The sequence below is a fragment of the Liolophura sinensis genome, chromosome 9 (genome assembly GCF_032854445.1).
Source record: "Liolophura sinensis isolate JHLJ2023 chromosome 9, CUHK_Ljap_v2, whole genome shotgun sequence".
NCBI classification, from domain to species: domain Eukaryota; kingdom Metazoa; phylum Mollusca; class Polyplacophora; order Chitonida; family Chitonidae; genus Liolophura; species Liolophura sinensis.
The window spans coordinates 30,472,717-30,488,904 of record NC_088303.1 but is presented as its reverse complement, the minus strand read 5'-3'; the positions used below and the strand labels follow the sequence as shown (position 1 = coordinate 30,488,904).

Sequence of the window (16,188 nt, the reverse complement as noted above, 5' to 3'; positions counted from 1 at the left end):
TTTTGGCCAGTCTTTAAAAAACATACCGATAATTTAAATGAATTTATCTCAAATTCTGGCCAAAAATGCCTTTAAACAAATGTCTATACAGTGCTTCTCTTGATGAGGCCAAGTCTCTGTCGGTGGTTCTGCCAGTTGTTTGCAAATTACATACAGATAACTCAAATTCTGGCCAAAAGCATCTTCTAAAGAATGTCTAAACTTGATGATGCTGAATCAGTGGTTTGGGGGTGGGGGGAAGGTGGTGGTTAAGACAGGGACCTGTGCAGGTGACAAAACTCATCACCACTGACCGCATACAGCCTACACGGCTGCCCACTGCGCGTTGTACCGTTACACAGAGGTCGGGAGATGGAGGCGTTGGATGCCCTGTAGAGAGACAGGAAAAACACAACCTTTTATTATTAAAGCTTATAAGACTGATCATAACTGTCCCATAAAGGCGACCAACCACATATGGTACTACGATTTTCATTATCTTTGTTTATGGTCCATGTCCCCAGATTTAATGTTTTCACATTTTCTGTGAGCTCAAGCATGTACAGAGAAAATAAGATGGTTAGAGTGATTTGTGACTTGAGAGATAAAAAGACATAAAACAAAGCTGAAATGGGAACATCCCCTGAAGGTCACTGACTCTGCTGCTGGTATTTTGTCCATCAATACATGTACACCAGTATTTACACTCTACATAACTTATAATTTCATCCAAGACTAAGTTGCCCTTTTTTACCAGATTCTGGGAATTCTACTCATTTTAGAAAGTTGCTTTGAGAGGTGTTTGGAAGGTAGGATGATATCAAACCAGGAAAGTGTAAATTTTAGCACCAGAAGTAGTACCTCATGACATTTATTAGCCTCCAGAAATGCTCTTTTTCTGGTCGGATTTTTAGGTCATTTAGGGGTAAGCACAGTATTGCCCTCATTATTCACACACTTAAGGTGAACATAGCCTTGTTTAATCCTGTTACCCATTTTAACTTACTTGTCAATGAAAACAAGAAACAAAAGTGGCAAACTCAATCTGGTGAGCAGTATGTTTTAGGATGATATCACATAAGGCTTTATAAATCAGCAGAAGACAAAACTCTGCCGCATTATATAGGGTATATTCAATGTTAATGAGCCACATCAGTATTAATATTTCAATATCTTTAATTAGACAAAACAGTTTATCAACAACATCCAAATACTTGTATCTGATGAAAGAAAATATGGAGATACTAGTACCTGATGAAAGAAAATATAAAGACATGTCATAGATCAATCGCATGTATGGAAACTGACAGGTATGGATGTAATCTTGGAAATGTACCCAACCTGAACCAGATTCGTCAATATGTCCTGCAAAAAGCTTGTATGCATAAATTTGAGGTAATACCTAAAGCCAGTCAACACATGTAGCTGATCTGTTTAGTACTATTTGATTGGTGTTTTACAAGTACTCAAGAATATCTGACTTCTATGACAGAGGCCAACATTATGGTGGGAGAAACTGGGTTCTGGGAAACTCACGACCAACCCCAAGTTGAAGGTAGACCTTGACACGTATGACCAGAAAAGGAAGCCCGCATTAGCTGGACTTGAACTCACAGCCACCCCACATTGATGAGAGGCACCTGTGTCATTGGGCTGTCCTAACACGCTAACCACCTGGTAATGGAAACCCCATTATTATTTCACCATGTGAACAAAATGACAAGGAGGAAAAATATGATGTGCCAAGTCTGTTAAGCACAGTTTTAACAATCAATCATTGTTGATTTATCAACGCTGATATACCAATCCACTGGAGGCATTATTCTCATGAGAATCCCTTTTTAATTTACAGACAATCTTTTGTGCAAAACTGACTGAGCTATTAACCCATACAACAACTACATTGTACATGGACATTATTAAGTGCAAAGTGATGAAATCCACCATTTGTTGTACCATGAACACAGAGATTAAATGACAATTAAACGGTACACGACAAATAAGGTAGATATTTTTTTTTTTTTGATTGGTGTTTTACGCCGTACTCAAGAATATTTCACTTATACGACGGCGGCCAGCATTATGGTGGACGAAAACTGGGCAGAGCCCGGTGAAAACCCACGACCATCCGCAGGTTCAAATAAGGTAGAAAAGGACGGTGAGTTTGTTGCTTATGACTGAAACAATATTGAGCATAATGTTATCCTAATTCTTCTAATGTTTATGACACTTGATCTGCTTTTTTAGGCAATATACATGTAACTGTAGCAGGAATACTAAGTTTCCCTTTTTTCACACGGTTAGTCCATCTAATCAACAACATATTCATATTTTTACTTTTCCAAAAAAATTGGGAGAGAAATGTAATTCTTTGCTGTCAGCACTACTAATATCTGTGTTAAATTTTAAAAGAATAAATATGACCCTCACCGTTTACCAAAAAAATACGTGAAAGAGTTGATGAAGTTTTTCCGTGTCGAATACTGTGAATGTGCAAGCACATGTATGTGAACAAAACTTATCAATCATGTCAGCGAGTACTGAACATTAATTCTAGTACATCAAATTATTTCAATCTAACACCTGTTTTTGCTTTAAACATCTACATCTGCCTCCCTGTCTCCCTGAATACATTTCATGTCATTATTTAAGTTGTGTCCCTGAGAGTGGATTATATCAGCCCTGTAATAATCCCCATCATCCAGACCTCACCTTGAGCTGGAACGTCTCCTAGGTGTGCTCGTACGACTGCTGCGGCTGGGAGATCGGCTCGGGGATAGGTCGTGTCCCGGTCAAGGGTATCTAGTAAGTGGCGCCGGCAGATGCTAGCTCCACCTGTAGACAACATCACAACATGTCATCTCTTTGGTTCACAGGCCCATAATGACTGAGGAATCTACTGCTTTGCCAATAGAGAACATGGCCTTGTGGTTGTGAGTTCAAATCCAGTCACTGCCCTAGAAGCTGCTGGAAGTTTTGCTAAGGAGTTTGATATGAACAGGGCAAAGGACATTGACATTCATTACATGGGAATATTCATTTCAGAGGCAAAACTTATTTACAAAACAATTGTAGCCATATCCGTTTACATTAGAATATCGGACTGACGGCAATGTTTTACGTGCACAAACAAATGGTGTCGACTTAGGCCTGTATAGGGACTGAGCAGAAGTCATGAAGAGCCCAATCAAACACAGATCCCGCCTGTGTAGGCTTCAACAGTAAGTGTTTTTCACAGACATTACTGACTATCGTCAGGAGAATAAATGCTCACAAGTGCGAATAAACCAAAAACTGTCTTTGATAGTGAACAGGTACTTTAGGAACATTTGTCTTGAGCACAAAATTTAGGATTACAACATTTTGGGGTACACAGAGCAATAAAAATCCTGCCCATTTTAACATTTCTGAAATGGTAAAACTGGCAATATATATGACCTTATATGTCAAATATATACACAAAATTTAATACAGGCCTATGCAAGCACTTAATAACTATGCAAGCATTCAAAGATTTGAACTAAATTTAATCAATTTTAAGTATTCAAGAGTTTATGTATTGTTTTCTCCATGATGATGATGGGCTGACACATGAATACTAAGTCAGATTTGCTACAGACATAGGAATCTCACACAGTAGCATGATTATGCTTTTCACACCAGGACTTGTGTCTTCAAAGTTTCGTTGTTCTCTCTAAGCTAACTTGCAGGTATCTCACCTCTCTGTCTTCTCTGGTAGATGTGACTGGGGAGAATGCACTGCTGGAGGAGGGCATGGGAGTTGGGGGTTGAGTTGCTGGGGTACGAAGCACACTTGTGGATGTCGGGAAGTGACGGGTTGGTGTACTGGAGCGTGGACTGGTGGCGAACGAGTCTGTCCCGCTGTCAGTCGATGAATTATGTACGTTCACTTGAAAAACAAAACAACAAAAGAAAACAGCAAATATTATTTAATGGAAAGTCTGCCTGCAATGGATTAATACAACTCAATAATGGCTGAACATGAAATTTCAAAGCAGGAGCAGTCCTCACATACAACAGATAAATAGATATTTATGGGATATTCTAAATATCAAAAAGACAGGGTAAACAATGAAGATCCAATCCGATGAAAAACTGATACATGTACCCGTACTTCTAATCTAAACATGGCATTCTTTTTAGGGACTTCACTTTGTAAAAATGATTAAGAAACAAAGAGAAAAACAATATCCGTGTAAGAACGATTACTTCAGAAAGATCAAAGATTACATTACTGACTCACATGATCTATACAGTCTCTCCAGTGTGTTTGTAAGATGTTGAATTTCAACAGAGTTCAAGCGACCAATCGGTCGTCCTCCAATAAATCCGTTCACTTCTGTCGTGGGTGTGACATTTGGTGGGTCAGGAAGGAGGGGGGAGGTCAGGGCCAGCAGATCATCCCCGCTATTGTTACGCCGATGTTTCCTTAAGGCATAAGTCACCGCCCAGTTAGCTGGAACAGACAGAGAGGGGTAAACACAGCTAAGCCTGAGGGAAATGAAACACCCTGCTCAAATGTAGGTGCTTAACTTGAATGCAAAGCCTCATGTCACGTTTCACTTTCTTCAGATATAGAGTTGTGGATAAACTGGCAAACTAACCCCCCAAAAAGTCCAAACTTATTTCAATTTCTGAGTGTTACAGAAGTTCTCACTGATCACTGCAAACTCTATAGAACAGAACTCCCAAATCTTACATCTCAGAGTTGTCCCCCTTGTTGGCAAAAAAATTTGAACCTTTAAGAGATACAGAATTGACACTGATGGGCTGACAGCGGAGATAAGGTTTCTTGGGTTAAACTCTCTAGCCTTGGTCAGGCTTGAATAAATCTGCCATACCTAACATCCATCTTAGGCTAGGCATAGCCTGAACTTGCCTATCTCTCTTTTTCATTTTTAAGGCACATTTCATATCTCTTAATAACCCCTCTATTGTATGACAATTTTCTACCAGTGGTTGAGACTATTCCAAAATGAGGTCATCGATGAACACACTGGGGTCGCAGGACCAGCTTGGTGTCCCCAATTAAGGCTCTGCCCCAAACAAAGTTGCTTTGACAGCTATCATTGTTGATGTCCCCACAGCAGGCTATTTCCTTTCCAGATTGACCGCTGGGTCTTCGGAAAATTGCATAGTAAAGCTATTTTTACACGCCAACAAGAAACCTGAAAAGCTTTTCTTGTGCTTTGACATGTTAGGACACATCACAAACTCCATATTTAAAACTGAAAAACAAGTGTTTCATTTATCCTTTCATTGTTTGAAATATAAAACGCCAAGGTAATACTTTATCATAAAGCCTACCACACTAGTACACAAAGTATTTACCTGCCTATTTGATGTAAGAGGTCATGCTTGTGTTTACGCCTAAAAGTGTATGCATGAATGTAACCTTGGGGTTTTATGTGGCCATTAACAATTTTTTAAGTCATCTGACAAGCAGGAGTCATTAGGTGTGTGAACATATACTTTGTCTTTTTGTGGCAGGGCGCCAATGAAGTATCCTGTTGAAGACACCACACATGACAACCCACCTGATCACATTATACTGACACCGTCCTACCAGTCCTGTTTCCTTGCTCTAGCCGCTGAGCGCCAAGCGAGGCAGGAGCAAGTTTAATTTTTTAAGTCTATGATATGACCTTATCCTAGTCTGATATGAGGTTGACGCTCTAACCATTAGGCCAACTGAGCAGGCCTATTTGATCCTTATGTTTAGTTCTACATAAAGTGTAACGTTCATTTAAATCAAGTGAGCGCAATAATCACGCTTAAACATGTTAACGTGTGGGTAAGTCATACCTGCTATGGTGATGATGATGAACAGTGTCATGCTTGTAAAGTCCATACTGACTCCCTGCTTCATCTCTGAGATGGCATTTAGAGGCACGATGATAAGCAGGACGACGCGCGACACCATTGGCGTCTGTAGAAACGCTGCAGATATGGCTGCCAGAACGAAGTAGCCAAAATGGAGGACGGCAATTGTCAGTGTGCTGATCCTCTCCTCTGACAAAGTAAAGGATATTGTCACGACAGTACAACTGGCTGAAGATGTATAACAGCGTGTATACACAGAAACCCAGACCCAAGTATATCACTCTAACTTGAACAATTTCTTATCACATAGGTTTTTTGGGTCATGTCCAATATTCCAACTCCTATCTTTGTGTGAAGTGAATGTTAAATAATGTTGCAAAGTAAGTGTTACAGAATGCTGCAAAGTGAACATCAAACAATGTTACAAAGTGAATATTACACAATGTTATGAAGTGAATATTAAAAAGTGTTACAAAGACATATCATAATTACACATATTTCATATTGGGCATACCAATGTCCATGTAAAACTGGTCTTGAATATAATGTTCATACGCCTCGCAAATTTAAAATTTCCAGACTTCCAGAGTAATTAAACTTTCCCATTTAGGCAGCACTGCATTATTCAATTCATTCAAATTTTTTCAAACAAATTCAAGATATATTTATTTGGTTGGTGCTTGATGCCATACTATTTCACTTATATGATGACCACCAGCATTATGGTGGGAGGAAACCGGACAGAGCCCAGGGGAAACCCACGACCATCTGCAAGTTGCTGGAAGACCTCCCAATGTACGACTGGACTTCAATTCACAGTGACCGCATTGGTGAGAGGCTCATGTGCCACGGAGACCCCTAGTTTCTTTAAGAGAATGCCAGCATGCCATGATTCTCAGTTTCCAGACATGTCAAGGCCCACTGACAAAATTTTGAAGCTCTGGAAAAGTAACTTTCAGTTTATAGGCTTTCTAACATTTTGAAGTCCCCTCAAGAAGCCTGTGAATAAGTCTTCTCTGTTTCTTCATGCTGAATATATGTACACATTTGACATGTTTGATTATACTCGAAAAACATAATGTCGTCTTACCTGCACCACCCAAGATTTGAGCGAGCCAACCAAGGCGAGTCTCGAATCCTGTCCTCATCTCAGTGATTGTGTTCTGGATGTAGGAGATGGTGGTGTTGATCTTCTGTAGGTTGTCCAGAGTAGTGTGGTAATGTCCCATCATGTCCACATGATACTTCAAGATGTGAGTCGAACTGTTATCTGAACAGTAAAATCAATTAAATTTTTTTCAAAAATTTTTTCAATACTGTTTACTTGATTACATGGTTTTTGTTTAAGGTTCAATTTGGCAACAGTAACTTTACCACTTGAAACTTGCATCTGCTCTGGTCTGTTGTGTTTCCTTGTTCATTAAACTGAATTCATTTTTCTTATTCATTGTTCAACACTGTGAATTACAATTTTTCACTTTTACTTAAGCATTTAGTTGTGTGGGTGTCCAGCACGTCCAGGTTAATCTACTCTTTATTTGATTGGTGTTTAACGCCATCCTCAAGAATATTTCTCTTATAGGACAGCAGCCACCACTATGGTGGAAGGAAAACTGAGCAGAACCCAGGAAGAAACCCACCACCATCCACAGGTTGCTGCAAGCCCCAAGGCCGACCAGAAAGGAAAATCCCAGACATGACACCCCCCCCCCCCCCCCAAACCCCAGTCACATCAACCAGTCCTGTTACCTTATTTTTTTTAAACTCTTAGTGCTGAGCTCAAGGCATCAACAAGTACTATATTTAAAGTCTTTGGTAAATACCCATCCAGGTGTTATCCCAAGTCTTCCGATTCTGAGTATGAGTGAGAGCTTGGGGTTTAACGTCGTACTTAACAATTTTTCAGTCATATGACGATGAAGGATTCCTTAGAGTGCATGTAATGTGCCTCCTTGTTGCAGGAGAGATTTTCACCACTCTTTTTTCTAGTGCTGCTTCACTGGGACGCCTAACCGAAGGCAAGTAAGCCATCCCGTCCAAGCCATTATACCGATACAGATCACCAATCACAGCACTATCCCCTTCATGCTGAACAACAAGCGGGGAAGTTACAACATTCTGTCTTAAGGTCTTAGGTGTGACTTGACCCAGGATTGACCCTGGATCTACTGCTCCCAAAGCGGACGCCCTACGAACTGTGCAATCGGGGTCAGTCCGACTTTGAGGTGGATGCTCAAACAATTAGTTTGAAGCAGTGCATGCCAGTTAATCACAAGCTTTCCAATGTGTGGGGGCCTCCGTGGCTCAGTCGGTTAGCGCATTAGCGCAGCGTAATGACCTAGAAGCCTCTCACCAGCTGATGCTGGCTTCCTCTCCGGCCGTAAGTGGGAAGGTCTGCCAGCAACCTGCGGATGGTCGTGGGTTTCCCCCGGGCTCTGCCTGGTTTCCTCCCACCATAATGCTGGCCGCCGTCGTATAAGTGAAATATTCTTGAGTCCGGCGTAAAAACACCAATCAAATAAATAAATAAATCCAATGTGTGAGATACACACAATATGATGCAATAATGGAAGACAGGTGGTCCTCAATGAGCATTAGACTGCCCAAACTGCCACTTAAGCCTCACCGACAGCTTACTGTCACCAAGGCACCAAGAACATTGAGAGCATAATGATCTAAAAATTTCCTCCCAAAAGTTGGGTTTCACTTTGAACCTTTGTGTTACCTTTGACTGAAATTTTATATCATTATTTGATTTGTGTTTTACGTCGTCCTCAAGAATATTTCACTTATGCGACAACGACCAGCATTATGGTTGGAGGGAAGTAGGCAGTGCCCGGGGGAAACCCATGAGAGGACTTGAATTCACAGATCCTGCATCAAAGGCCGCATTGGCACACTAACCACAAGGCCACAAAGCGCCCCTTCCCCCACTACCGTAACGACTGAACGTCAAGTACTTTAAATACTTCGCCCTTAGATGCAAACTAGTTACCTTGTAACGTGGCTATCTTAAGAGTATAACACACATGTATAACAAAAAGTGCACACACCACGCATTTAACCAGCTGCAATCCTATCAAACAACAAGTCAAAGAGCATCTCTGTCAACAAGTTTTCATATTTGATACCTATCTTGCCGAGCACGTTCTGTGCCTTCTCTCGTATTTGTTGCAGATCCTTCATGATTTCCTGATGGCTGATTTGCTGCTTCTCTTCCTGATTCACCATCTGAGTGGTTGCTTTGTCTACAAACACGATAACAAGATCAAAGTTTACAATCATGATAACAAGATCAAAGCGTACAAGCATAAGATGGCCATTTTTCTTCACTCCTCCTTGTGCCATCTGACATAGAATGAATCATTCAGACTTCATGCCACTTACTGTAAATCTTCAACCTTTTCAACCACTAAAGCACTTATTTCAGTGCAATTTAGGCAGACAATTATTATGAAAATGACGCTAAAAATCATTTGTTTATGTCAATAAGATGTAAGGTTAAAAAAACTGCGTAAATTATTTCTCCACATGCCATAGTTCTCTCAAAAGGTTTCAAAATAACGTTCAGAGGCGGTTGAAAAGGTTGAAGAATAAGGGCAAGCAATAAGGCAGCCAAAGCTTTGTGATCCGTCTATGTATGTACGCAAGTACGCTTAAGGTTTAACGTCGTACTTAACAATTTTTCAGTCATGTGACAGCGAGGAGTCAGTGCTGCCGCCACTGAAGTATCACGCCGAAGACACCATACATGACACCCCACAAAGTCACATTATACTGACACCGGGTCAACCAGTCCTGTTTCCTTTCTCTAACCTCCCAGTGCAGAGTGCCAAGCACAGCTGCAAGATATACCATTTTTAAAGTCTTTGGTATGACCTGACCCTACTTCAATCCTGGGCCTCCTCATTTCGAGGCAGATACTCTAGCCATTAGGCCTCCAAAGCTGTTCGTCTAAGAATGAAACCCATAGAAGCCTGTTTGGGCCCTAATACACTACTGCCTTCTTTCTGCAGCAGCATTAAACACTCAGAGCAAAGGCATACTGTCTTCAATGCCTTTGACAAATAAACCAAAACATGGATTTTACATCGTAAACCCTAAAAAAAAATACCAAGTTTACTTTACCTCCTTGAATATACACTATTTCATTTGTTATCCCCTTAATTAACCTATTTACATGTACCAGTTTATGAAATATGGCAACCACCCATCACCTCGTCTAAAATGCGTACCTAGCTTCTCCTTAATTCTTTCCGTCATTTCTGCGAGTTCTCGGTTGCCAGTTGAAATGAGCGCCTTCTCTCGTGTCAGCTGCCTCAGGTTGTTGGCAATGTTAGTGTAGACATTTTTCTGTGCTGAGCGTAGCACCTCTTGGTTGCTGATCAGTTGCTGTTGGCTGTCAAACATCTTCTGCATTGTGTCACTAGTCACCTCATGGAGCTGTTCCTGGCCTGCCTGCAATCAAGCAACGGTAAAACTGCATATTTTTCAATTTTTAATTAAAGGATGCATGAAAAGACACTACAAAATGACGAGTATGGTTTTAAGGATATGGGAAAACAATGAAAATTGTTTTTTTCATTTTTGAGGCATATTCTGCATATCTCAAGAACTCCTCAATTTTACAGATATTTTCTGTCAATTTTCCACATCATAGACTATATACAAGTTTTAATTAAATACAAACCAAGCATTTCAAGTATCAATTAAGTGTATGAAACAGAGTTGTCTCCCCTCACAACACTGCCAGAATCCTCCTTCTATATCCACACACACACACCCACTTCTCAGCTCCCTTCTTCTAGTTCTACCAGAATTCAATTTCCTTTTCTTTGATTTAGTTTTTTTCTATTTGGTTTTGTTCTCTCTCTATTTAGGTCAAAACTCTAGCTTCAGCTGATCTTGTTTCTCCCTGTTTGCTTCTCAACAATGGTGACGGGTGGCCGTGCTTACAGTTAAAAACGGCAGTATGTAACACAATGACCAATCCTGTGATTTTGTCAGCCATGACATTAGATCATGTTGAACTATGTGTGTATGTCGAGCCAAAGTAACTAACAATGTTTCTAGCAGTACTGGCCACGGGAGAGGAAGAGCTCTGATCCTTGTCAGGCGTCAAACACTCACTCTAGTCACTTGTACCGTCAATTTGAGTTGCAAGATGGTGCCGTCACAAATGTGTCCCAACATTGGTTGTACCCCCCGAATATCTAACATACGTTCCACATCTATCACACACGAAAATGTTCTTAATTATTTCGCCCTCGGTGATGGATTTTACTGAACTGAAATCCTTCCTGAAACGCTCGATTTAGCGTGTGCGATGCACACTGTTCAAACCTGGCTTGTATCTGCCGCAGGGACCGGTCACTTTTTTTCAACTGAGAATGAGACGGCCACGTGCTCGTGGACATTGTTAACCCTCCACAGTTTTGTTTACTTATATACAAGGTACAGTTACGCACAACTTCATGTTAAGTTTTTGAAATCTGGTTTCATTATATATTCACACAAAAAGAAAATATTATTCATTACGTCTGGAAGCATTCTGAGCATTTCCGACGGTATCCACGGAAATTACCGAACATCTACACAAAAAACCAGTATGGATAGACCGTACCAAGATACATAGTATCGGCTTGGCCATACCCCAATTTACCGGTAAACCGGTAAAATAGCTCACTCCTAGTGTACATGTATGCCAGGTAACATGTCTACTTGAAAGTCCATTAGTAGCTGCATGTTTCAGTTGTTGACTACAGGAAGGGCTCTTTAAAAATCCCTTTTTTTTTGGAAATTTAATCTCGAGTGAGAACTACATCAGATGGTCCAGCCACCTTACACGGATGATCTGGCAATCCTACACAGTGGACATGGCAATCCCACACAGTGGATCTGACCATTCTATAGCCACCATACCCTGGCACCCAAAACGGAGGGTCCGGTCATCCTACACGGAGGGTCCGGTCATCCTACACGGAGGGTCCGGTCATCCTATACAGAGGATGACATTCTACATGGAAGGACCGGTCATTCTACATGGAAGGACCGGTCATCCTACATGGAGGGTCTGGTCATCCTACATGGAGGGACCGGGGTCATCCTACACGGAAGGGCCGTTCATCCTACACGGAGGGACCGGGTCATCCTACACGGAGGGTGCAGTCATCCTACACGGAAGGACCAGTCATCCTACACTGTGGGTCTGGTCATCCTACACGAAAGGACCGGTCATCCTACATGGAGGGTCCGGTCATCCTACACGGAAGGACCGGTCATCCTACACGAAGGGCCGTTCATCCTACACGGAGGGACCGGTCATCCTACACGGAGGGTGCAGTCATCCTACACGGAAAGACCGGTCATCCTACACGGAGGGACCAGTCATCCTACATGGAGGGTGCAGTCATCCTACACAGAGGGTTCGGTCATCCTACACGGAAGGATCGGTCATCCTACATGGAAGGGCCGTTCATTCTACACGGAGGGGACCGGTCATCCTGCACGGAGGGTTGGGTCATCCTACATGGAAGGACCGGTCATCCTACACGAAGGGCCGTTCATCCTACACGGAGGGACCGGTCATCCTACACGGAAGGTGCAGTCATCCTACACAGAAGGACCGGTCATCCTACACGGAGGGACCAGTCATCCTACATGAAGGACCGGTCATCTACACGGAGGGTCGGGTCATCCTACACGGAGGGTTGGGTCATCCATCACAGAGGGTCGGGTCATCCATCACGGAGGGTCGGGTCATCCATCACGAAAGGACCGGTCATCCTACACGGAAGGACCGGTCATCCTACACGGAGGGTCCGGTCATCCTACACGGAAGGACCGGTCATCCTGCACGGAGGGTCGGGTCATCCTACATGGATGGTCGGGTCATCCTACATGAAGGACCGTCATCCTACACGGAGGGACAGTCATCCTACACGGAGGGTCCGGTCATCCTACACAGAGGGTCCGCTCATCCTACACGGAGGGTTCGGTCATCCTACACGTAGGGTTCGGTCATCCTACACGGAGGGTGCAGTCATCCTACATGGATGGTCGGGTCATCCTACATGAAGGACCGGTCATCCTACACGGAGGGACCAGTCATCCTACATGAAGGACCGGTCATCCTACACAGAGGGTGCAGTCGTCCTACAAGGAGGGTTCAGTCATCCTACAGAGAGGCTCCCACACACAACGTTCAGCCAAACCTGGAGTGTGGCAGTGTGGCAACCGTACCCCTATAGACTACAATTCCCTACACACATGTACAAGCACAAACGAGTTCCCACATACCTGAAGATCTTTCATGGTGGCGAGTTGGTTTCCTGCCTGAGCTACCAGCTGGTTCACAGTCAGCTCTGTCATTTTGCGGAACTGTGTCTGCTGAGCAGCGTAACACATGGCACGAGCACGGTTACTCACAATCTGATACGAGTTCCATGTCGTAGGGTCCATGTTTTTTGTACACTCAGCAATTGACTACAAAAAAAAAAATTGAAAATACAGAAAATATAATACACCAACATGTGCACACCACAGTTAAAAAAAGATCACTTCACATGTACTGTAACAGTTCATCCGATTGGTCTTTAGTTAAGTACAGTACTAAGAATACAGAATTTCTCCTAAAGATTAGCATTTTTTAAGTGACTCATTTAGCTTGATTCATCCACCCCTATTTCAGTCTTTTGTGTGAAGTTTGATCAATTTCTTATCAGAAAAACTGTTGGCATCAAAATCATAATATGAAGGTCTTCATGTGTATCTGAATGAGCATTTTAACCATCCAAATTTTAAATGAAATGCGGTAGTTTCTATTCCATATTACATGTCAAGATAATATACAACACATATATTGTCGCTACATCCAAACAATAAGTTCATCATAGGTGTTGTGCTCTCACCACACCACAATCACATTCTGCCCGCATTACCAATTCAGACAGTGACATTACATTGTGTGTTTGTCTAACGTAAAAAATATGTTTTAACCTTATTTATGATTAAACCCTAATTAGGTCTCATTATAGGTCTCATTATAAGGGGACAGTGTCAAATGCAACAAACTTACCATGCTGTCCCACTTGGTCCTTATGGTATAGGCAGTAAAAAGCATATACAGCTGATTTAATTTAATTGCAAGGAAGCAACACTCAGCCCTATGGGCAAGACTGGAGAAAGGTATATCCATAAGCTTACAGCTCTCCTGGACTCAATGAACACTGATCCCCAATGTATAACTAAATTTAAAGTTTTTTTAAATATTAAACTGTTAAAAATTGTCTGTTTCCTGTTTGTTCTGATTTTAGATGTTTTTTCTCATGTCAGAGGGCAACCATTACCTGGTTCTAACGTGTTCTCAACACAGTGTGACTGAAATAATGCAACTCATTCAATCTAATGCTTTCTGCATGGTTGTACATGCAGATCAAACCTCAGAAGCCACGGCTTCGGCTTTGAGAGTGTCCGTCTCGAAGTCAGGAGCCCCGGATCAAACCCAGGTTGGGTGATGACTTGGATGATAAGAAAGACTTTAAAAGTGGAACTTAACGCTGCCTCGCTTGGTGCACAGCACTGAGAGATTAAGAGCAAGAAACAGGACTGGTTGGCCTGGTGTCAGCATAACGTGGCTGGGTGGGTGTCATGTCTAGTGCATTTGACATGATACTTCAGAGGCCACAGTAGTTTGACTCACCTTGCTACAAGAAGACACAGTACATGTACACACACTAATGGCTCCAGTCCTTGTTATCACGTGACTGAAAAATTGTTAAGCATGATATAAAACGCAAGCATACAACATACATTGATCTACATTTGGCCATACATGTATGTACTGAAGATATTTCTTACCATTTTAGCTGTGCAAGGGTAGACAGCCCTTTCTTCGGCCTCTGATTGACAGTTTAACAGTTGTACCTGACAACTTGCCAAGTTCTTCTTCTGTTAACTCACTGCACTTCTTCCTCAAACTGTAGATCACCTGAGCAAAGTACATGTACCAGGTATACATAAACAGAGAATGCATTTCAGTACTCCTGAAAAAAAACTCTATGACGACTATTTGATACAAGCGTCTAAAAATACTCATATGCAAGAAATGTCAACTCATTTGTAAGAATAAAAATTCAAACATAAGAATGGTAATAATACAAAAGCACCACTTTCATTTCTCGATCATTATCGTTATACATGTAGTTCAATAGAGGAGAATTAAGTAGCTAGATGTCAGTAACGGGAACTGAAAAATTTGATTCTGTGCAGATCTCCTTTTATATTCACAACACAATAATGATTGACTGAGTGGGCAATGAAAGTACTTGTTGGAACTGAAACCTCAAATGATTGTATAGGTATTAACCACATTGTGCTCTATACAGAATTGCTATTTGAGTTTGTTTTTACCCTTTAAATAGGACTACCACGAGACTACCAGAGTTCTTGAACAGAATTGTTTACAGATTCTATCTTCATAGAGTTTGAGTTGAAGTTCAGCAACTGCGAGATCAGTGTAAGCCCAGTTGGTATTTCAAGAGTCTTGTGAGTTCATGCAGATTTAAATGAGATTGGGTGGGGGGCTTTCACAAACATAGCTAAACAATGTGATTTTACAGTACCTTCCAATGGCATCAATGAGCTGACACACCTGTCTATTCTATATGTAGATTCAATCTAGCAACTACTGTAAAATCACGCCTTTTACAGGTACCTGCGGTTAGTTTGCAAGAGAGACCCACATACTTGTCTCTCCTACAGCTGCGTGAACTCCTGAAACTCCTTTATACCACTTGGATTTGCCATGTGTAATATGGTAAAAGCTAGATGTATGTCTACCATACTGTTTTACCGGAAATATTGTACTCTTGATTGTTTATGTTTTGGATGGCAGTTTACAACCTACAATTTACCACAGTTTAAGAAAAGACCATTTCTAAGTCAGGATCAATGATTTTGTTTTCCCAAATCTTACTATATGGTAGCATTCGTCCAAAGGGGACAATTCTGCAAGAGTCTTGGAGTATTCTAGAAACTTTTCATCAGTTGATAACATCTCGAATCTTGATGAATCTCGGGCTGCAATTCCAGTTTTCTTCTCTGTCCCTCCATCTTGCTCGTCATCACCAAACAACCAGCCCATGAAACTTGTTTCGGTAAAAGGAAAGAGGAGTCCGAGAAAGATGAACAGCAGTACTGTTCTCCTCAAAGCCATGACTGCATGAAGTGTGCGAACCGTTGCGCAAATTTGATGTCACCAGGAGCTCACACTTCTCCTTATCTGATCGATTTTACTGCTGACTTTCCTCGTTTCGACTTGGGGTTTAAAAGCCCCTCGCTCCCAAGCCAATGAACAACGTGGTT

The 16,188-nt window shown here is 41.7% G+C and overlaps 1 protein-coding gene across 1 annotated transcript; it reads right to left on the bottom strand.

The window, feature by feature from the left end:
- Positions 1-234: 234 nt before the first annotated feature.
- Positions 235-16,039, bottom strand: LOC135475779 (protein brambleberry-like). Its single transcript, XM_064755719.1, is given in 12 exon segments — positions 235-369; positions 2,692-2,814; positions 3,699-3,889; positions 4,244-4,456; positions 5,806-6,012; positions 6,914-7,093; positions 8,955-9,071; positions 10,059-10,281; positions 13,123-13,308; positions 14,683-14,748; positions 14,750-14,812; positions 15,800-16,039. Coding segments are annotated over 11 exon segments (1,719 nt in total). The 3' UTR covers positions 235-369; positions 2,692-2,781.
- Between the last annotated feature and the right edge of the window lie 149 nt (positions 16,040-16,188).